Raw genomic sequence first — 23,290 nt, 5'->3', positions numbered from 1 at the left:
TGGTTCCTTACCATCCAAGGGGTAGAAGTTTAATTCCCCCACCCCAACGTAGCAAACAATGTTGTTTCAATTTGCTTTCTTTCCATCACCATCTGATTGGAGTAAAGAATATTTAAATTAAATTAATAAAAATCTTTCAACGATATCATGACACGTGTCATCATATAATTAGAGGATTAAATATATTGAATTAATTTAAAATTATGACCACTTTGATAGATTATGTATGTAATAAGGACTAAATGTAAATTATACTAATTTTATTAACTCAACACTTCCGTTAACTTTTAACGCCTAGTGGTCTAATTAAATGTATTTAAATAGTTTGGTGGTCTGATTGACAATAATTTAAAAATGATGGTCGAAATGAAAATGGGTTATAATTGATTGAGTAGTCTCTAGTATAGTTTATCTAAAAATAATAATAATTTTTTTTTAAATTACATTATTATCCTCGAGTTAGATCGGGTCGAAATTTTTTCACTCTCCACCCAAAAAATGATCCGACCTGACCTCACACCTTTAAAAAAACCCGACTCAAATAAAAAAATTAAAAAAATTTGATCATAAGATTAGAAACTTTTGGATTCGAATTAAATTATATCCCTAAGAGATACGAAGTCGCCCACCTCCCTTCCCCCAACTTAGACCTGACTTGCACAGTTTTTCGAAGAAGGGAGTCTCTCAGATTCTGACGCTCCTAATGGCTAAACCCTACAACCGAATCAACTTGGAAGGCAAGCCAACTCAACTTTCTCCCCATGCTATATGCGGCGCCTTTTCTGTGCCTTGCTCTCTCACCCATCAAACCATCATCACCATCTTCCCCAACAATCCTCTCAAAATCATGAACTCAATCTTCAGCTCCTTTGATGCTCTGTGTGCTGAGTTCTTGGGACAGGCGTTCATGCCTTTCTTTGCTTCTTCTTCAACTCATAAACATGATGGGATTAGCAGACTGGTGTCTGAACCAGACGTGTAACAAACAAAAACAGAAAACTAAAAGAAATAGGAAAATGCAGCAGAAATGAAAGAACAGAATAAGAAGAGAAGAAATGGCAGAGAGAAGCCAAACAACTTCATTCATCATATTTCTCATACAATTCTAAGACAATTCATCATAACCTATAAAGACCAAAAACTTATAGCCCAACTAATGCATTCATTTATTTATAAAAGGACCGTTACAGCATGAAGACAAACCAACAAGCAAACGTCGACAAAAAGCAGAGGGCTGCTGCTCCCCTATTCGCTCTTGAGCTCGATGGCCGTCACTGCTCCCCTATTTCGCTCTTGAGCTCGATGGCCGTCACTGACCCTTGTTTCCACTAGCGCACCGTACGAGTCCGAGTCCGGGGAGTTTTAATCTTTGTTAGCACAAGTTCGTAACACATACTCTATATGTAAATAGACTTGATTGAAATTCTTTATTTTCATGTTCATGTTTGGAGTTGTTCATCTGTAAATGGCTATTGATCATAGGTGGAACGTAGGAAACTGTTGCAAATACACTATCAATTGCAGCTAAAAGAGAGTGATCACTTTACAATTATAAAGATTTTCACTCTTTTTTTTTCCTGGAAATGAGAATATGTGCAGGAATTAGTTTAATATAATCAGTACCGACGGTCCCGAAACATCGATAGGCAAAAATCAGGGCAGGCGACGTGTGTTTGAACCACGGCATCGATCGAACATAGTCTAATATATTACAATCAGGTTGTTTGGTTGGTTGGTGGTTATGGCATTTCAGAAACTAGTATGCCAGATGGCTCCGTCGCCTTCCCCGCATTGCCGGTGCACCTCCTCCATTCTCTCCACGGACTTACAAATGCCGCTGCAGCTCCAATCGAATGATGCAGCGCAAGGATTCCCTGCTTGAGCTTTCCACTCACAATCTGTCAAACAAATTTTAACATGTTCTCGACATCACAACCTAGTTTAAGGAGTTGATATTTGACTATGAATATAAAACGGAGTCGACATCTTACCGGGGGCAGTACCACAGCAAAGACTTCGATCATCGATGTGCTTGACATTGAGACCGATAAACCATGAACCGAGAGAGACGTCTTCATTTGCATATCTATGAAGTATATGCCTAGAAAGAAAATCAAGCATATAATCAACACCATCAATAAGATAAAAGGCCTGAAAGTGAAAGAGATTATTTCAAAAGGGTTCACCGGTTGACTGAGATGTAGGTGGCTAAGTCTTTAGAGATTGCATAAATCTGTCCAGTTGCATGCCTAAAATACTTGTTTCCCTCCTCGCCGAATTTCCAATATTCCGGCTCGTGGTACTTAACGAGTCTATAAATGGAAGCATTAGGTAACCGTAGTAGGAGAAAACACAAGCACAAGTGATATCGGAAAAGTTTACGAAACTTAATCCTTACTTCTGAGCCAAAACAAGACCAGACTTCATGCAACCGATATAAACCCGGGTTTCGATCTGTGACGGGCCAGTGTAGAACCTACCATACCTACATAGCATTCCATATCAGTTTAGTAACTCTACACATACATCTTCATGACTAAGAAAAAAAGCAGCCGAGAAGCCTAATGTGGAAGCACTAACCGAGATTTACATGTACATCGTCATCGACTTTAATATAGAAGTCGGCATCCCACTTAGCAACGGCTGTGGAGAAGTATATTTGCGTTTTCGATGACAATTCATGGTAACCTTCTATATGGTTCTGCCAAACAAATGTAAATTGTAATCATCACACAAACCGAGGATCCAAAGCAAGAATAGAGGACATTACCAGCCGCAAAAAATCCTTGTGTTGCTCTTCTTCAGCATCAACAGCACGATCCAAGACACCACCCGGAGTTGCACTGAGAACCACAGATTCAATGAGTTTCATCAAAACGACAATTCGAAGAGATTTAAACTCTTCAAAAATTTAATGAAGTTTACCTGTGTCCTATGACGAATCGCATTATAATTCCCTTCTCTTTCTCCAACCTCTTTAATTCCTCCCCTGAGAACAATAACTTGGAAAGGATAAATAATGAACTATATACCATAGCTTGGCTGATAGAATGCTAAAAGGGTATCGAATCAAACCTCGAGGCATCCACGTTTCCCTTATTGAGTCTCTTCGTTTTCTACTGCTGAATGCAGTAATAATTCCCAAAATGAAGAAAAACTTCGGGCGCTCCGTCAGGCTCTCAACTCCCAATTTTGTAACTATTGGAGATCCTTCCTCGTTATCTGCTTTGGCAGCTCTAGCTGCGGCTAGCTGCATCTCCAATGAGGAGATTGTTTTGTCTAATTTCCTGAGAGTACGAATCACGCAAACCATCTTAAGTTCTAGACATATTAGATGTCCAAAGAGTTAGATAAAACCATATGTATGCATGCATGCATGCATGCATGAGTAAGACAAAGAAACTTACATGATTACATCATGAGTTTGTGAAACTCGAGAAATAATATCACCAGCCTGAACAGAAGCTTCCGGTTATAATATATCGAAACAATATCGTTAAAATTCTGTCACGTGTAATATAGATTATAACTACTTTGTACTCTAAACTAACCTTATCACAATCAACTATGGGATGAACTTCTTTTCTCTGATGTTTCTGTACTGGTGACGCCTCCTCATCCATATTTATTGGATTAGAATCAGCCCAAAATCTGTAAGAAATGCCATGCACAACGAATCAATGCATGCTTGCATACAAAACGAAAATGCAACGGCATAAAGAATTAAGAAATACCGCCTTCATCACGGATTGAACTAAAGAGATCGATTCCTAGTATCACAATTAGTATCAAAGCCAAAAACATGTTCCTAGCTTTTGATCCGGAGTATAAAACCAACTTTTTACAACAATTCAGCTCTCAAGTACAAAGTACGTAGCTCATACTTGAGAAGCTAATAAGCTTGTTCCACCTCCGGAGTTATTCCTCCACAAACTACGATTCCTCCACCTAATGTAACCTTCGGACGCTCTATCCCGCCACAATCAATGTACTCTCCGGCCAGCAACTACCTCTTGACAAAACTATTGACAAACCCAAGAGATCTGTCAAGACCAAATCGACTGATTGGCGGTTGCATTTATACGTTATGTAGGCCTACAGATAACAATCATGATCCTAAGTCTAACAGCAACATGCACTAGGGGTCAATATATAAATCTCTATACCAAGAAAGAGGAAGAATTTTATTATTCCTCTTCTTCCCCTTCCTCACGGACTCTCTATCGGACTTTTCTCATTCATAACTCCATTCGCCACTAATATCACCAGAAGCGGCTCCCCGTCCAAACCAGAAGGGTGAACTGCTTGCAACCTCTTTGATATCATCGCCAGAGATTTAAATAGCGGCCCGCTACCATACAAGCACTCACTATAGTGCGGTAGCGCTACCGTCCAAAACCATTATTGCTTGACCGCGATACCCGCAATCACTACAATAGCGCCCCTTATGTCCGCAATCACGATAGATTCAATACAACCGAAAATGCGATCGCAACTGCAATTCAAATCCCTGATCATCAACAAAGCTGAAACTCAAATTTGATTAAATTCGCCATTTCCCAGAGTCATGCATTACCAAATCTGCTTCACCCTCCATAAGACGGTACCGTACAATGGAACCATCGTTGCAAGCTTAACTAAGACCTTCAAATCTAGCCAGGGTCCTATCAACTAAATACATTACCATGAATACGTTAAAAACCAGGCAAAATCATTGCATGATCCACCTAACCCCCCCCCCCAAAAAAAAGAAAAAAGAAAAAAAGAAAACTGGAAACTGGAAACTGATTTCAACAATTGGATCCATAAATCCAGCAACCTCAGTGCCAAATCCATCCAAAGAGGGGCATTTCGCTTGGTAACTCCACAACATGTAATGCAGGAGCAAGATAAACAACACTTAAAGCAATTAAACAAGAAAAAGAACACATCAACCATAAAGTTGTTTACTTCAAAACAAGATCTTGATCAATCTGCATTCCACATTCAAAACAAGAAAGAGAAAAGAAAACCTGTTGACAACAAGTGCACCCAAGAAGAAGCTGGCAATGCAAAAGAGAGAAACCCATCTGGTAGAAATTCCATTCCCCGGCTTCTGAGGTCTACTCAAACCCATTTGCAGAAATGCTGAAGATCTTCAGCTTTAAAAAAGCTTCCTTTATAGTCACAGTGGAGAAGCTAATGAAGAGAGAAAGGGAAAGTCTTTAACAGAAACGGGCGAAAACAACCACAACAAAATAATTCAACTAGAGAGTGGGCCGACTTCTAAATTATTTCACTGTTATTTCGTACCAAAGAATATATATAATATTTAGACAACTCATTTATCTTTCCAATAATACCCCCTTCAATTCTAACATAGTAAATTACTTATTTAGTATCGAAATTATCAGTTTTGATCCTTTTTAGTACCTAAACTTTTAATTTTTTAAAATTCTTTTGAGTACTTAAACTTTTAATTTTTTAAAATCATATCTAAAATTTAGTTTTTATTTTATTTTAGTACCCTCATTCAAAAATTAACGTCAAGTTTTAAAAAAAATGAAAGTTTAGGTACTAAAACGGACCAAAACGGATAGTTTATGTACTAAACGCATTAAGTTTTTAATAGTGGGTATTAAAATGAAACAAAAATAAACGTTATGTATGATTTTAAAATGATTGAAAGTTTATATACTGAAACGAACCAAAACTAAAAGTTTAGATACTAAATGTTTAGTTTACCCTTGTATTAAATTTAATTAAAAGGATAAAAACAACTTTTAGTCCTTAAACTTTATAGTGTTTTTTAACTTATTCCCTAGGCTTTATTTTGAGGTATATTAACAAAATTAACCCCCAATGTTTGTACAAATAATCATTTTGACCCCCCCTTTTTTTAGTATTTGAACCTCGAGTGTTTCAATTTTTTATTAAAATAACTCATGTCGGATGAAAGTGGTCAATTAACTAGCAGTTGACACATATTGCTAACATAGCATATTCACATGTGTTTAATTGGTGACATGGTACATGTCATCTTATCATTTTAATGACATGACACATACCACGTCATCCACATCATAACTTTTGGTGATGTGCTACATGCTCCGTCACTGATTAAACCATGTGAAAATATCACATTTATAACATGTTGATATTTAATCAACTGATGTTTTCCATCTAATATGAGTTATTTCGATAAAATAAAATAAAATGTTAGATGCTGAAATATTAAGGATAATTTTGTTAACATGCTTTATTTTAATCCATATTAATATTTGAACTTGACAAAAAACACTTCATTTTATTGCTTTAATTATATGTCACTTTTTTATGTTGTCTTTCGATTTTAAGGTCTTGCTTAAGTGATATCAAGCTGCTTATCACTTGAATCAACCTCTGTCGGTATGAATAAATATATGAATAAAAGGAAATTCAAGAACCAAATAACAAAATTATAATTGACATAATTACAAAATTAACCTTAATATTTATTAAAATGGACATTTTGGCTCTTATTCTTTTCTTGGAACTTTTTTGTCCCCTAACATCTTATTTTTAAGGCAAAAAAAAAAGCCCCTAATATTTGACTAAATAGTCACTTTGACCCTTATTCTTTTATTTTGAAACATTTTGGGCCCCCAACGTTTCATTTTTAGTGTTTGTTAACTAATAATTTCCATCCATAAAGAGGTCTTTTTGTCCTAAAATGAAACGTTGGGGACCAAACTACTTCCCAAAAAAGAATAAGGGTCGAAATGATTATTTTGGTAAACGTTGGGAGACTAATTTTGTTATCATGACATTATAATATAAAGACATAAATATAATGTGTGAAATATTAATTGTATTTCCATTTTGGAAACCACCCACCTAATTATTATATTCAAATAATCCTAAACTTGTTAGGGAATTCCTCTTTTGCAATCAAGGTTTGATTTGATATTGCAATGGGGAGGAATTGTCCATCCAACAAATCCATCTAAATGAAGCAATTTTGCTCATTGCCATAATTTGAAGCAATTTTAATTTAATGCAAATTTATCAGATATAATTAAGTATTTTTCTTTATCAACATTGTTGAATGTTGGTAAATAATTATATGCTTTTGATTAAGAGGTGCAAATTCGGTTTAAATTGATAAATTCTAGTAGTTGAATCACATATGCTAGAGATTGTCCAATATGTAAAACAAAAAGTAAATAAATAGTAATTTGTTATTACATGTTGCCACGTGTATGTCATATTATATGTGTTATGCATATGCAGTGGTCCACATCTAATTTTTTTTTACAAAAAAGTTTAGGTAAGGGAAGATTCTCCCGATCCAGGGTCAGGGTATACCTAAGACTAAATTGAGATTTACATAGAAATTTATAGGTTGTTTCATCAAGAGTGATGGTGGTAGTATTCAAACTTGACCTTACAAGCTCAAATTCCTGAATCCCAACAGTGTGAGCGAACACTCGTTGGTGTGCTCCACATCTAATGAATGTTTTAAAATTTAAGTATCATATAGTATTGATCGTTGTATAAGGATATTATGTGCAATTATCTCTATTAAAAAAGGGCAAACTATATATTTATTCACTCAAATAATGCTACATTTTAGTTTCATTTTTAATTAGGCTTAATACAAAAATAAGTGCTTAAACATTATATCGAAAAATGATTTGGTTCCTAAAGAATTTTTCACTAAAAGTTAGTGTCTAACATTTTCTCAGTTACATTTTTAGGTACCTACCATTATATTTTTTATTTTTTTTTATTTTTAATACTAAAAATATTATTTTTAATGAAAAATTAAAATATATATATATATATTTACAAAATAACCCCCAAACTTTTAATGAAATTATAAAAAAACTATAAGAAACTAAAATATCTCATTTCAACCCCGTTACCATGGTGGAACACTGGAAGAGCACCGATGGAGCGACGACGAGGATGGGTTTTGAGCGTAATTGGACGGTGGTTCGAATGGTGGTGATGGCGTGGCATATGGACGTCGGGATCGACCAAAATCGATGAAAAATAGCGACAGTGGCTTAAAATCCAACGAAACTTCGAATGCTTCTCCACGACAAACGGTGACAGTTTATAGTGAAAGTTCATCGAGAGTTTGATTGGGGTCGACTTTGGTTTCGATGATGGTGGCGGTGATGGTCATCGCCTGCCAGCCGACCGACACAGAAGGGGGAAGGGGGCAAAAGTGGGAAGGAGACTGTTGTGGGGATGTGCATTTTTTAAAAATATTTTTTTAAAAAAAATCTCAAAATTATCTGAACGTGACACGTGTCACTTAACAGAAATATTTAACACGGTTAACGTCTGGGCACCTAAAAATGTATCGTTTGAAACATTAAACACCTATTTTAGCGAAAAATTCTTTAGGCACTAAAACGTTTTTCGATGCATAGTTTGAGAACTTATTTTTATATTAAGCCTTTTAATTATGTATTAGAAAATGACTTAATATAAAAATAAGTGCCTAAACTATACTCAAAATTAACTTTTGGTGCCTAAATTTTTTTTCGTTAAAAATAGGTGCTTAAAGCTTTCTCTGTTACACTTTTAAGTGCCTACCGTTAAAAAATCGTTAAGTGTCACGTGTCACTTAATGATTTTTTTACGGTAAGACCTAAAAGTGTAATGGAGAAAACTTTAGGCACCTATTTTTAACGAAGTGACACGTGTTACTTAGCGATAGACACCTAAAAATGTAACGGATAAAACTTTAGGCACCTATTTTTAACGAAAATTCTTTAGGCACTAAAACGTTTTTCGATATGGTTTTTAAGCACTTGTTTGTATTAAGCCTGCAAAAATCAATGATGATGATGATGTGTCACCATAATGATAAGTTATCATTAAAAAAGTAAAAAAATTATCATGTTAGTAGTTTTGTTTATTTTTAAGGGTAAATTATGCATTTAATACCTAAACTATTAATTTTAGTCCATTTTAGTACGTAAACTTTCATTTTTTTTCAAAATCATACATAACGTTTAGTTTTTTGTTTCATTTTAGTACACCTGTCGTTAAAAACTTAACGGACAGGTTCACCGACCGTCACATCTACAGTCGTCAGCCGATAAAGCCCAAACTTTCTAGCCCACATCTTTTTCGACCCCTTGAACGTGATTCTGACCTCCGTTTCATTGGGAAACAACTCAATCTCTCCAAATCGACGATATACTATTCGATTTCTTCATCCTTCGATCTCTATGGTCCACCATTTGGTGGGCCTAAATACGGACTATGTTGATCGACTCATCATTCTCTTGTGGTCCACTATTCGGATTGGTTGTCTGTGCACCGGAGTTGTGCTATTTCATCTCGTCCGTTAAATCTTTAACGGCGAGATACTAAAATGAAGCAAAAATTAAATGTTAGGTATGCTTTTGGATAAAAATGAAAGTTTAGGTACTAAAGCAGACCAAAACTGATATTTTAGATACTAAACATGTAATTTACCCTATTTTTAACGATGATAACCAAAATACAACGTTAGATATAATTTTAAAAAGTAGTTAAGTGACCAAAGTAGAACCAGTATAATAGGTTAGTGACTAAATTCATAGTTTACGCTTAAGAAAAGGAACGCAAGGGAAAAAGGAGGACAGTATGGTCCAAACGGAGAAAAAGGTTGTTCTGTACTCCTGTACTGTATGATGGCTGTAGCTTTAACTTTATGGGAAAGATTCAAAATTTAAAAACAAAAAATAAACACAAAGCGAGTGGAAAAGGAGGAGAGGGAATTATTGGTGATAAAATGACAGCGTGTCTGCGCTTGGAGCATAACAGCCAACACCTTCAGATGCACTGATTAGACAGCCCGACAAAAAGACGCCATCAAATCATTTCTTCTAATTATTTCAAAATTAGAAAATATGAATGTTAAAAAAATGTGTTTAATATTTAAATTATCAATTTTAATTTATTTTAGTATGTAAAATATTATTTTTTTAAGATCATATCAAACGGATAGGCTCGTCGATCATCGGGTCTACAGTCGTTTGCTGTCGCATCTTCGGCTGATGAAGATCAAATTTTTCGACCCATATCTTTTTGACCCCCTGAACACGATTTCGACTTTCATTTGACCGAAAAACTCTTCAATCTCTCCAAAACGATAATTGACTTTTCAATTTCTCCATCTTCTAATCTCCATGATCCACTACTGATGGGTCTGAAATCGGACTATGTTGGTCGGCTCGACATTCTCTTGTGGTTCACCTTTCGAATTAATTGTTCGTCCACCATAACTATGTCATGCCAACTCGTCCGTTAAGTTTTTAATGGCATGCACTAAAATGAAATAAAAACTAAACATTAGATAATTCTTTAAAAAAAATGAAAGCATAGATACTAAAATAGATCAAAATGATAGTTTAAGTATTGAATGTGTAGTTTACCCAATATAAAAATAGCACTTATTTTTGTTATTTATTTAAATTAAAATATGTTTTTAATCTATGTGATATTAAAAAAATTGAAAATATCTATTGAAAGATTAAATTTAAAAAAATAAATGAAACTTGTTTAAAAAAGAGAAATATGTATAATATAGGCTTTGAACATGTAACACAAATACGAATAAAGTTCAGTTAAAAGATTGTGACATATAACGGCCCAAAACTGTTAAGTATCGTCTTTAATCATTTAACGAAAGTATGTTAAAAACTTAAAATATTATATTTGAACAATTAAAACAAACAGTATCTAATGAATTGATAATATAAATTTTATATTAATTAAATGTTGTTTTTTGTACGAATTAAATAATTTAATAATTAAAAGGATGATTATTGAAAATCCATTTAAAACATATTTCACCAACAACGTTTTTTTTTCAATATCGTCCAAAGTGAACGTTTGTTAATCTAGGGATGGCAACGAGTCGGATCTAGATAAGATCTAGCTAGACCTAGATCCAGAGTCATTTTCACATCCTGGATCCAAACTAGTCTCGTGTCCGCGGGTCTAGAAAATTGGGATCCAGATCCAACGGATTTCACGGATCCAGGTCCAAAACGGGTTTGTTAAAAAGGATCATTCGACCTATTTTTTAACGTAATAAAAATGTCATTGATTAATTTCACATCATATCTTCAATGGAAGAAAGATTAATTACAATACAACTAGTAACAAAATAAAAAAACAATAAACTAAAGTCTAAAAAAAACTCCAACATAATTACACAAATGTCTTTTGAATAATACAAGCATTAAAAAAATATAAATCATAAAACATTCTATTTTCTCAAGTCGAGTATCGCACTTCTACCTCCTTAGAGTGCTAGTCTTCATCAGTACTTAAATCATCAACATCTTAAAACGAACAACCAACCAACCAAAGAGAAAAAAATGTTTAATGAAAATAATATTTATGAAATTTAAATATTAATATTAAGGTTATGTACTATATTAGTTTTTTTATATACCGTGTCAATGATATTCACTACTTCCGCATCATCATCACAATCTTCATTAATAGTGGAACAAACATGTGTTCCTTCAAAAGTGTCTTCATTATCCGGACTCATATCGATACTTTAATCAGAGAATCCAAAACTGATCTAGATCATTTGTATTCAAAATTTTAAGATCCATACCCTATAAAATGGATTTGGATCTATAGATTCAAGTCGGGCCCAGGATCCATTGACATCCCTAATTCAATCAGTTACACCTTTCTTTTTATATTCTAATTAAAAAATTTCTTTTTTTGATAAATAATTTAAAATAAATATTGTTCTAGAATTTAATCTTTAAATATTGTTTATTTGGATTTAAAAAAAAGCCAAGATTTGGTACGTGAATGTTAAAAGATTAAAAATGTTGAAAAATGCGAACTTAACTTCTAAAAGATGTTTTAGAATTTAAATTTTTAATTAATATAAAAAATGTAAAATGTCTAATCTTGATTTTTAAGCATATGAATTTAAATAAAATGAGATTTTTAAATATTAATTTTTATTACTTTACGTAATTTTTAACATATTTTAAATATAATGCTAATCCTCTAGAGGGAAGGGAAAGGAGATTTTGAGGGAAGAAAGGCTCAAGTAATTTTGGCCCATTGTCGTATGCGATCTAATTATTTAGTCCAATATGGCACATATTTTTTATTTTTGGAACCATGACATTTTTTACATTGACTTAAAATTCGTCACATTAATGTGACGAATTTTAATAAAATATAGTTTTATTATAACGTATCATTTCGATGCGATAAAATCTAATAAAAATTATATTTTATTAGAATTCGTCACATCAACGTGATGAATTTGAATAAAAAATATTATTTGAGTAAATTTATCATGTGGACGTGAATAATTTGCATTGCACTACAACAATTGCCGTATATCCCAAATTAATTTTGGAGATGACTTAATATGTTAATTTTTTCACTCGCCTAACCTATTAGGCCAATTTTGTCTCATAGTGAGTTTAGAATCCACAACCTAAAAAAATGAAATAATAAAAATGACTAGCTTAGTCAACCGATCAAATATACTTACTCGTGTTTTAATTTTACATTCGATTGTGTTTGTAATTTCAAATCATCAAAGTTAAGGTAAGAGGTCCTTAGCAACATTTATAAAAGAGAATCCAATGGTTATAGATTGAATTTAATAGGTGATTTAGGGTGGGTGGACGGTACATTCAATGAATGAAGTTTAAGGGTAATGATGGATGCATGATTAGATGATTGGTTAGGCTGTCAACACTAGAGGTGTAAACTAGTTGAGTCGAGCTCGAGTATTGCTGAGCTAAACTCGACTCGAAAGCTCGCGAGCTTAAAATTTTTAAGATAGACTCGAACTCGAAATCCTAAACTGAAGCTCGTGAGTAGCTCGAAAATGCTTGAAATAAAAAAAAAAATCTTAAACTTAACAAGATTGAATCCTCAAACTCGAACCTGAACATTAAATACATGAAAGCCTTATTGTATTTTTTAAAAAAAAAACAACACATAAATGTTAATATTATTAATAATTTATTTAAAAATAAAATAAAATCTTAATATTTATATTTTCGAGCTGCTCACGAGCTTTTTGAGTCGAGTATCAAGTAACTCGTTTCGGCTCGTTAAGAATTCGAGTCGAGCTCGAGTTTGAATCGAGTCCATTAGATCCGAGTATTTATCAAGCCTTGACCGAGTCAATCTCGAGTAGCTCGCGATCTGTCTCGTCTCATTTACAACCCTAGTCAACACCATAAATTGATTCACATCTATGCCCTTTAAGAGTCGCCATAATCCGACTATTAGCGTGTGTAATATGTGATACGTCATAAGGCCTTTATATTTAGGACTCCATGCTTTAAAAAATAGGCTTCATTAGTTTAATATTGTTGGCGGCAAATGTTTTTAATTTTTATTTTTTTTTGAAAAATGAGAGTGTTTGAAAATTATTTCGGGATTTATGTCATTTGTTAGTACGTGAAACTCGTTATGATGGAGTGATGAGTTCTATAAAATATATTAAAGAATTGACACTTGTCACGAGGGACTGAGGGAGTGACGAGTTCAATACAATTTTATTCCAATTCATATGTCGAGTTCTATTTTTTTAATATATTTATAAAACTCATCACCCACATGACGAGTTCCATGTGCATTGTAATAATACCTTAGATCCCAAAACAATTATCAAACACCGCTATTTTTTTAAATCACACCCACAATATTCTCAAAATTTAAACGGAAAAATTTATTAATATAAAAAATTATTTTTTTCTTATACAGTATGCACACATGAAGAAAATTCAGTGAAGAAAACTTAATTTTAATATTTGGATTTTTATTTTATTTTATAAGAAACAATTATAATAAGGTAAAGTTTAATATTTTACAAAATTCATCTTATTATAAAATATTGATGAGCTTAGTAAAGAACCACATGTTCGGTTGATTTGCTGCTGTAGGGTTCTTGAAAAAAAATAATGGTTAAATTAGGGTATCACCGAAATTATTTCTCGAGATGGTGTGAATGCTACAGTAACCATAAAGTTGTCTGAAACACAATGCGACTTTAACGTGTGAGGCAAGGACCACCGTGCGACTTTGAATAATTTTGGGGAGAAGCCAAGATCTTAGTGTGTCTCCCCCTGAAATTGCACCATGCAAATTGTAATTTGTAATTTGCAATCTTTAAGTTGGAGGTGATTGGAGTGTGACTTTGCCCAGGTCGCTTGAAGACGCATTGTGTTCCCGACGACTTTTTAAAGATGCATTGTGTTCTCGACGACTTTCGACGGGTATTGTACTATTCACACTAGACTAGAAAATAATTCCGGTAAGACCCTATTTCAACCAATAATTTTTTTTTCACAACACCCTAGCAGCAAATTAGCCCACTTGTTCTTTCTAGTCTTGCACATCTCTTCAAACCTCTCCTTGATTTTCTTGCATTAGATGTTGGTAATCGATGAGCTTGACGAAGCACTTGCGAAATCCTTCACGATAACCTTGCTTAAACAATGGTCATAGGAGTGGCTGTAGATAGGGATGGACGGAGCGGGATGGATGGGAACAGTCGTACCCCTAAAAATTTAAATTTATCATATATTTTAGATTTTTCTATGTATCTTTTATTGAAAATATGTTTTATCCCTAGAATTTTATAAATTCGTCTCCACTTAAAATTTTAGAAACTCGTCCCTGGCATAAAATACTATGTTCGTCCTTGCTCACATGTCCCTTCATCGAAGGAATTCGCGATCATTGATTTGCTGCCGGCGTATCAACTTTGGGGAACAATCACAACCTTATTGGATTTTAGGAACTTCACCATGGCAACAACGACAACCATTGATTCTTTCCATTCAAAAATCTCAAATCAGCTATCATTTAATGAAATGTATTGTCGCTGTCTATCAAAGACTTAAAACTAAGGTTGATAATAGTATTAGACCATGTCATAACATCGTTATAAAGTTAACGGTAAAATGATTAAAAAGTTTAATGTATAAAGTTCAGTTATTAAATCGAGAAATTTTAAATTTGAGTGATCGAAATAGGAATGAGAAAAACGTTGGGTGATGATTTATGTAGTTTACCCCAATCCCCTTTGCAACACGCGCTGCTCTGTTATTTCGTCAACTTTGTACTTTAGCCATTAAACATCGTGCAGCCGAAATTGGATTTACCTAAGCAAATGTCAATTTAATTTAATTGAATTCTTGGTACGAATTTTAGCCATAGAATATCACTAGAGAATTCCAAAGAGGCGGCGTAGATAAAATTACTGGGAAATTTCTGAAGCTTACAGTCGCTTAAGTTTCAGTCGCCTTCAAACTATATAACTCTCTTGCCTTCATTGAAGCTACAGGAGCCATCAGCTACTGCAAAATCTGGGTTTTGCAATCAAAGGTACCATTTTGTTCTCTTTTTTCCTTTTTATTTTGTCGATCGAACATGTCTGGAATCTGGGTTTTCTTTGTAATCTGCAAAATAGCAAAAAGGATATAAATTTTTAATTTGCTCTTTGGGTTTTACTCTTTTCAGAAGGTAGTAATTGAAAACGATAACGAAGAGCCACTGAACAAGGCAATTCCATTTTCTTTTATTCGGTTACTTAACCGGTTCTATTGAAAATTCTTGTTTTTAATGTAGTAATGAGTTGATGTTTTTTAGTTTAAATTGAATCTGAATCCGGGATTTAAATTGCGGCTGTGGTTGCAATGCATTTATCACGATTGCATACATAATGGGTGCTATTGCGGTCATGCAGTATCGGTTTCGAATGATATATATAAAGTCCTATTCCGATAGCGGGCCGCTATTTAAATCCCGGATCTGAATACCCATTTCTTCCAATCTTTGTTTGATTCTAGAATCTAAAACTGCTACAATCGTGTGTGTGTGTATGTGTACATGGGATATTCGATTATATTCATCGGTACTTGGACGGATGCTTGTTGGATTGGGTAGTGAATTGCCTTGTTAACCTTTTGCTGATTCAATACATAGGCTGCAAGTGTGATGTTTGTTGCTGAATTTGTATTTGATCCTGTAGTGTTCTTGAATCTTAGTCATAAAGTTTTAGTGAAAGGAGAAATAAGTATGCAAGGTGTATCGAATCGGATGAACTTAAAGTCGAGCATACCGGTTTATGCCCTTCAAATAGTCTCCATGAAGAACTTGTCTACTTTGCAACATGTCCTATCATGGTCCATGTTTTGCCTGTTACCTGCATTTCTGCGATTTTCCCTGTTAGCGTTGGTATTTTTATGACTCGACGATGATAAAGATGGTAACTTGATGTTTCCGGCATATAGCGTTTTTTTTATTATACAAGATATATGATCTAGCTAAATTTGTTGATTCAATCTCATTTCGTTTTTTTTTTGGGGTTTACGGTTTGTGAACTAATAAATTATGTGTGCTCGGTGTAGTTCATATTGTTTTCAGATGGAAGTGTAGAATTGGGAACAAGGGCAAATAATCGATATAAGAGGAGATGTGCCAGCTGCGGAGACGAGCCTAGGTGGAAGTACGATTTGTGGAGGTGCAGCATGTGGGTTTTCTGATGCTCAAACCATTTCTAAAGACGTGAAAGAATGTTCAGCCTCTATGCGGAAATTGTTGACGGTGGTGGTGCTCTGTATTGTGTTTATGAGTGTTGAAGTAGCTGGAGGAATTAAAGCCAATAGTCTTGCAATCTTAACTGATGCAGCTCATCTCTTGTCTGATGTTGCGGCGTTTGCAATCTCCTTGTTCTCTCTTTGGGCCCTCCGCGTCAGACTTACGGATTCTTCAGGGTTGAAATTCTCGGTGCCCTCGTTTACATCCAGATGATATGACTTCTAGCCCGCATCCTTGTTTACGAAGCCATAGGTAGACTTATTCATGGTACAGGTGAAGTTGAAGGCTTTCTCATGTTCATGGTTTCTGCATTTGGTCTTGTGGTGAATATTGCTATGGCTCTTATACCGGGTCATGATCATGGGCATCACCATGGTCATGGCCATGGCGGGAGCGATCATGACCACCATGATCAGTCATAGACATGGCACTGAACCGCATAATCATGGATTTAGTGTAACCTCTCATAATCACCATCATCATGGTTCGAATTCTAAGCTACATGATAAGCATCATCATACTCATGAAGCTGAATCTGACCATCGAGTGCTGCTTCTTAAGACATACTCGGACTGCGAAAAAAAGCCAGAAAGCGGTGAACCTAAAAAGAAGGAAAGAAACAGCAACATACAAGGGGCTTATCTTCATGTCCTAGGGGATTCCATACAGAGCATTGGAGTTATGATTGGTGGAGCAATTATTTGATGGAAACCCGAGTGGAAAATAATCGATCTGATATGCACCCTTATATTCTCCGTTATCGTATTGGGAACAACCATCAGGATGCTGCGAAACATCTTGGAAGTTCTCATGGAGAGCACGCCCCGGGAAATCGACCCCACAAGGCTCGAGAAGGGTTTATACGAGATGGATGAGGTGGTCGCGATACATGAACTGCACATCTGGGCCGTAACTGTTGGTAAGGTGTTATTAGCTTGCCATGTCTTAATTAAACGTGAAGCTAATGCCGACATGGTATTGAACAAGGTTGTAGATTACATCAGGAGAGAATACAATATCAGTCATGTGACTATTCGGATAGAGCGTCAGTAAATGAACAGAGCGTTTGGTAAACTGTTCGTATGACGTTCATTTATGTTTGTTTGTAAAAATGATTCATCAGATAGAAGTTTTGAACATGTCCAGGCAGCATTCAGTTGCAAGTCCCCTCTTCCAAAACTTTTCGTAGAATTCGCCATAGGTAAAACATCGATACACCGCAGGGTGGTCATCGTCGATCAGCTCCGTCGCAGGGCCTATCAATGCGTCCGGTGACGGGCAGTAGAAAGTGGGGATGGAGATTCGTTCTTTGTTGCAGTTCACAACAGCTCGATGGAGCACACTTTTATAACGATCGTTGCTAATCACCTGCTACAAAGATAAGCAGTCTGTTTATTTATCTCCATTACATGAGCACACTGTAAAATCGACATGTAAAACATGCCCCTAATATTTGATTAAATCAGTGTTTTGACGCTTAGTTTTTAGAGTATTAAATCAGTCAGTTTTTCCCCGCCCTGAACCCGTCCCGATTTTTAGATTAAAACTCCGATCTCGATATGACTCGATCTAAATATATTAATATTTTAAAATAATTAAAATAATATATTTTATAATAATATATTTATAATTATTTGTTATATTTAAACTGTTAAATTAATATATTTTATAATATTTTTAATAATTAAATAATATATTTTAAAAATAAAAAAATATTAATTATAATATATATAAAATAATCTGGTCGGATCGGTGATTTTTCACCTTACATTTGCCTCCGTCCCGTCTCGAAATTTTTTACTACATAACTCGTCCCGAGCCTCAAAAATTAAAAAACAAAAAAAATCCGCTCCTATCCGTAGGATCAGGTCAGGACCTGTCAAATTCGAGTATTTTGACCATCCCGATAATAAACAAGCATTGAACCTTCTAAAATAGGGAATTTTTATCTTAAAATCATAAGTCGGGGCAAAATGTTTCCGAGAAAAAAATTTATATTATAAATAAGTATTTAAAAAATATATATATTTTTATTTAAGTATCTAAAACATTTTTAGTTAAAATAAGTATTTAAAGTAATTTTTTTGCTCAGAATAAGTATTTAAAAGAATTGTTTTGTTAAAATAGGTACCTAAAGTATTCAATCTTTGTCATCTAAATTTTAAAAACGTTTAAACATGATATTAATAAAAAAATACTCTAAATATTTAGATGAAAAAATTAAATACTTTGATCAAATATAATTTTAGGTACTCATTTTGAAGTATTTTAGATAATTAAAAAAAGATTTATAATTAAGTACTAATTTATAATATAAACTAAAAAAGACAAGGTAAAATAACTATTCAATCAAGTTTGAGTGTTTTTACTCTAAAATGAGACGTTGAGAATCAAAATATTCTAAAAAAATAAAAATTAAAATGATCATTTTAATAGATATTAGGGATTAATTTTGATATTACACCTTTTAAAACTGACCTGCATTTGATCGCCGATGTTGACGATGAGGGTGTTGGGAATGGGATTAACGGCAACCCATTTGCCGTTTCTCAGAACCTGTAGTCCAGGGACATCATCTTGGAGAAGGACGGTGATTAAATTAGGGTCTGTGTGGCCCGGCAATCCGTAAGTAAGTTGTGGTTGTGGACATGGCGGATAGTAGTTCAAAGCCATGTGTTGTCCATGCCCGCCCAGTGTCTTCTCTATATGATCCTTCTTCAACCCTAAGCTCTCGGATATGGCTTCCAGCAATCTCAGCACTAAATCCCTCGTGCTACTGCAATACTCGGTAACATCTTTCCTGTAAGATGAAAAGTTATACGTAACATTACATTTTGATTTTCATCATGTATTTTTTTAGTTATAAAAAAGTAGAAGGCAGTGGCTCCCGAGACGAAGAATAATTACGAACTTGATCAAAACGGAATTAAAATGATAGTTGGATGATTAAATACGTAATTTACTCTAAAAATGAATTTTCAAATTAATATGATATTAACCTGAAGGATGGGGGATTTGAAGGCCATTGGTTAATATGATCTTCAAGAGGGTAGCAATGGAGTCTGAGAAAATCCCTCCAGTTAGCAACCTTCTCCGTCTTGACATTGAAACTGGTCGACAACCGGTTCTTGACGGAAGGGTCGTCGGAGTAATTCTTCAACCGTTCACTCTCCGGCAAATAAAAGAACTCTCTGGCTAAACGCAGCATGTTGTTGATCGTAGCCTCTGGAACCCCATGGTTCTTGACCTGCAAGAAGCCGTCTTGTCGGCAAGCTAGGCCAATCCGTTTAACAACATCGGAGCGGTCGGGTCCCCCGAGGTCGATGAGCGGAATGGAAACATCGGACGCATCGATACCGGAGAGGTTCGGACGGTCGGAGATTGGCCTGATGTAATTGGGTGGCACCTGTTTAAGTGTAGATGCGAGGTCGGTGAGCAATGGCTTTGTGGAGGTCGCCATGGAATGTTACGTTGCGGTTTGCAGTAAAGTTCACGACTTTCACCACCTATTTAACAAGTCGATGATTGTCGGAGGAGGATGACGTGGATTTGGTGATCTCACGACATTTACGTCATACACGCGGCAGGGATTCAAATAGACGTTTTTATTAAAATACCTTTTTTTATTAATTTATTAAAAAATATCCCTACCAAGAATTATTTGGAAAAATGAACTCAAATGGTCCACGTAGGCCTATTTCGCGTTCTACAAGATGCGTAGAAGGACCTCATATTCTGTAAGGAACGAGATCAATCCAACGTGGAAGAACTTTTAAGATAACCCAAAAGAGAAATTAAATTTATCGTGAGATTTATTTATGAACCTCGCATCCTATAGAACGAAACATCCTTGCATTTCTAGCCAACATTGCAAGTGTTTATATGCATGTTCGAGGGGTATTTTTGGGAAGTTAATAATTTTTCTTTTTCATAATTTATAAGATTAGAGGCATAGTATTGGAACTTATCTTTCAATTAAGGCTAATATCGACAGATACGAGACATTGTAAGCAGGGTAAAAGTCGCGTTAAAAATGATTTCAAAACTTGTTTTTGTGCATGAAGAAGAAACTAAAATGGCTTGATAAACATATTCAAGGGGTATTTATGGGAAGTTAATCATTTTTTTGTATTAGAGGCGTATTATTAGAACTTAGCAGTTGAGGCTAATATCGACACATACAAGATATTATAAACGAGTTTAAATTCACGTTGAAAATGGTTCCAAAGCTTGGTTTTATGCATGAAGAAGAAGTTAAAATGGCTTGATAGACATGTTCTATGGGTATTTATGGGAAGTTAATCATAATTTTTTTGTAATTAATAAGATTAAAGACTATTATTGGAAATTATCTTTCAGTTGAGATTAATATCGGCACATATGAGACATTATAAGAGGAGTTAAATTCGAGTTGAAAATGGTTCGAAACAAAAGAAAAATTGAAAACCAACAAATATATTTTGTTAATTACAAAAGTAGTAGTATAATGAAAAAGCACAATTAATCAATACGAACGCCTGATAGATTAGGACATTTGTCCTTCACATGTCTGGGATTCCTACATATAGTGCATAGTTTCGACTGTCTGATTTTTTTCTTGATGTTCAACCAAATCCTCATCACAGTAAATCCATTTTGATCATGGACAACCCTTTTTTCACATCGTAGTGCGTAATTTGGTGGTATTATAGGTTCATCATCAACTTCATCTGGATCCTATTTATTTCTAATGAGAGAAAAAAACAATGACGTACGCACACAGATATTTGAATGTTTGGAATACTCTGTAGTCGCAGGCTTTTTCTCGTAGATTAACTACGTATGCATTGTGTTGTATGCCTTCCAATGGCTTTGAATATTTCAAAACACATAATTTATTTTTTCGCGAGAGATGTATATAGCATTTATTGCATTTGAATGTTGCATAAATGTTTGAAATTTTATGACGAGGTCTGAGTGGACTATGTGGCCACTTGTCATTCAGTCAATTGTTTGTTCTCAAGGTTGCAAAAAGGGTTGCCAACTGATAATATGTTGCTTTGACAACAGAAGTGATATGAAAATGTCACAATCCTTCCAACGATGAATTGATCATCTCAACCAAGTTCATTATCATGTGATCATATTGTCTAACCCCATCAAATGATCAAAGCTATTTTCCCTTGGGGCTTTAGCAAGGTAGTTATAGCACTGTAAATTCCTATCTCTCAATTCTTGAAGCAACTCCTCAACTTCAGGGACGAAATGTGTGTGGCATATCCATTAAAAATGTAACAATTAATTAGAAATAATAAATGAAAGATATCTTAAACCTAAGAGAGTGAAAGACGTAACTATTCGAAGCACCATTAGGCGTTCATCTTCACTCTTAAACTTTTGCAAATGATTTGCAACAATGTGACGTAAACAACACCAGTGATAAATATATAAAGGTTATCAAGACTGACCCATACATTGGATTACATGTTTGATCTTGTGCCTCTGTCAGAAATAAGACATATCTCATCAAGTCTATCATGCATAACATGAGATAGAACATATCTTCGTAAGTTCTTAAGAAAGAATTACCAAGAGTCTATATCTTCCTTTTCGACTATTGTGAAGGCTATGGGAAGAGTTTTTCTATTTCCTTCTTGTGTGACCTCCAATAACAGTATTTGTGTCTATCTTCCATACAACCAAGTGTCATCAATTTGAACGATCGACTTGCAATAGCGGAATACATTAACACACTGTAGAAATATCCAAAAGATCCGGTAGAATTGGCACACACCTTCTACGACACAATCGTTTTTGTATTATGCTATAATTTCTAGTTTAACAATCATTCCCGGTATGTGTTTCTGTATTATTTTTATCTATGGTCGCAACTCTTTGTACGATTCCTCCCATTGGTCATACAATTTTCGTTATGCCCGAGACCTTGCATACTATGCTTTATGGTAGTCAACTGTGTAGTCATATTGAGATGTACAACAATACAAGTGGTAATTTTTATACGTGAATTTAATTTGACCAGTAGAATGAATGTATCATAAAGTATGTGCACATCCATGTTACGATGATCATGACTAAGGTTACTGATGGTGCATGTATGAGGTTGACCATATTTTGTGAGCTTTTATAGGTTGTTCATTGTCTTCAAGCGTGATACATTAACCTTCTAATTGCATCCCTGCTTTTTGTGGACACATTCAATAATGTACTTGTCCGGTTTTTTTTCACAATCAACATAATTGAGTGGTGTATATTCTAGTTCTTAATGACAACCACAGTGTGTTCTTTTGTCCTAAAGGTCATTCCAATATAAATTTCACCATCACCATGTTGGTTGTATTGCTCAATTTTTAGAAATTGTGAAAATACTGGAGCGTTGAAGGCTAACTGTTGTGAAGTAGGATGATGGTTAGTAATAAGAAATAGGAGTGGCATCATGTGGAACGTTGATAGGTACGGTGTGTTCTTCGTTGACTTGGACATCATCATCCGCTCCCACTAGCATGTCAAGGTCTTCTGATTCTTCACAGAAGGGGCTTACCTTGTCACCATCGGGGCTGCTCTCCCTTATCGATTTTTTGTCAGAATCATCTTCCTCAAATTGAAATAGCTATGTATAATCAAATGCGAAGATAACAGGTGTAATAGTTATACATCGATCACAAGACCACTCACGAATTGTATTATCAATATTAAAGTCAACAACACCAGCACA

The 23,290-nt window shown here is 34.6% G+C and overlaps 1 protein-coding gene and 2 pseudogenes across 1 annotated transcript; 1 reads left to right on the top strand and 2 right to left on the bottom strand.

Annotated features, from left to right (window-relative positions):
• Positions 1 to 1,520: 1,520 nt before the first annotated feature.
• Positions 1,521 to 5,231, bottom strand: LOC120207863 (annotated as a pseudogene).
• An 11,173-nt stretch (positions 5,232 to 16,404) lies between these two features.
• On the top strand, positions 16,405 to 17,772 carry LOC120207861 (annotated as a pseudogene).
• LOC120207862 (protein DMR6-LIKE OXYGENASE 2-like) lies at positions 17,600 to 20,038 on the bottom strand. The gene is made up of 3 exons (XM_039207278.1): positions 19,578 to 20,038; positions 19,057 to 19,378; positions 17,600 to 17,946 (listed from the first exon to the last, which is right to left on the bottom strand). Exons 1-3 carry the CDS (start codon positions 20,036 to 20,038, stop codon positions 17,698 to 17,700), a joined length of 1,032 nt encoding a protein of 343 aa, XP_039063209.1. The 3' UTR covers positions 17,600 to 17,697.
• Between the last annotated feature and the right edge of the window lie 3,252 nt (positions 20,039 to 23,290).

The sequence above is a fragment of the Hibiscus syriacus genome, unplaced genomic scaffold (genome assembly GCF_006381635.1).
Source record: "Hibiscus syriacus cultivar Baekdansim isolate YM2019G1 unplaced genomic scaffold, ASM638163v2 tig00015426_pilon, whole genome shotgun sequence".
Taxonomy (NCBI): Eukaryota; Viridiplantae; Streptophyta; class Magnoliopsida; order Malvales; family Malvaceae; genus Hibiscus; species Hibiscus syriacus.
The sequence above is the reverse complement of the archived record's forward strand: the minus strand, read 5'-3'. Positions and strand labels throughout refer to the sequence as shown.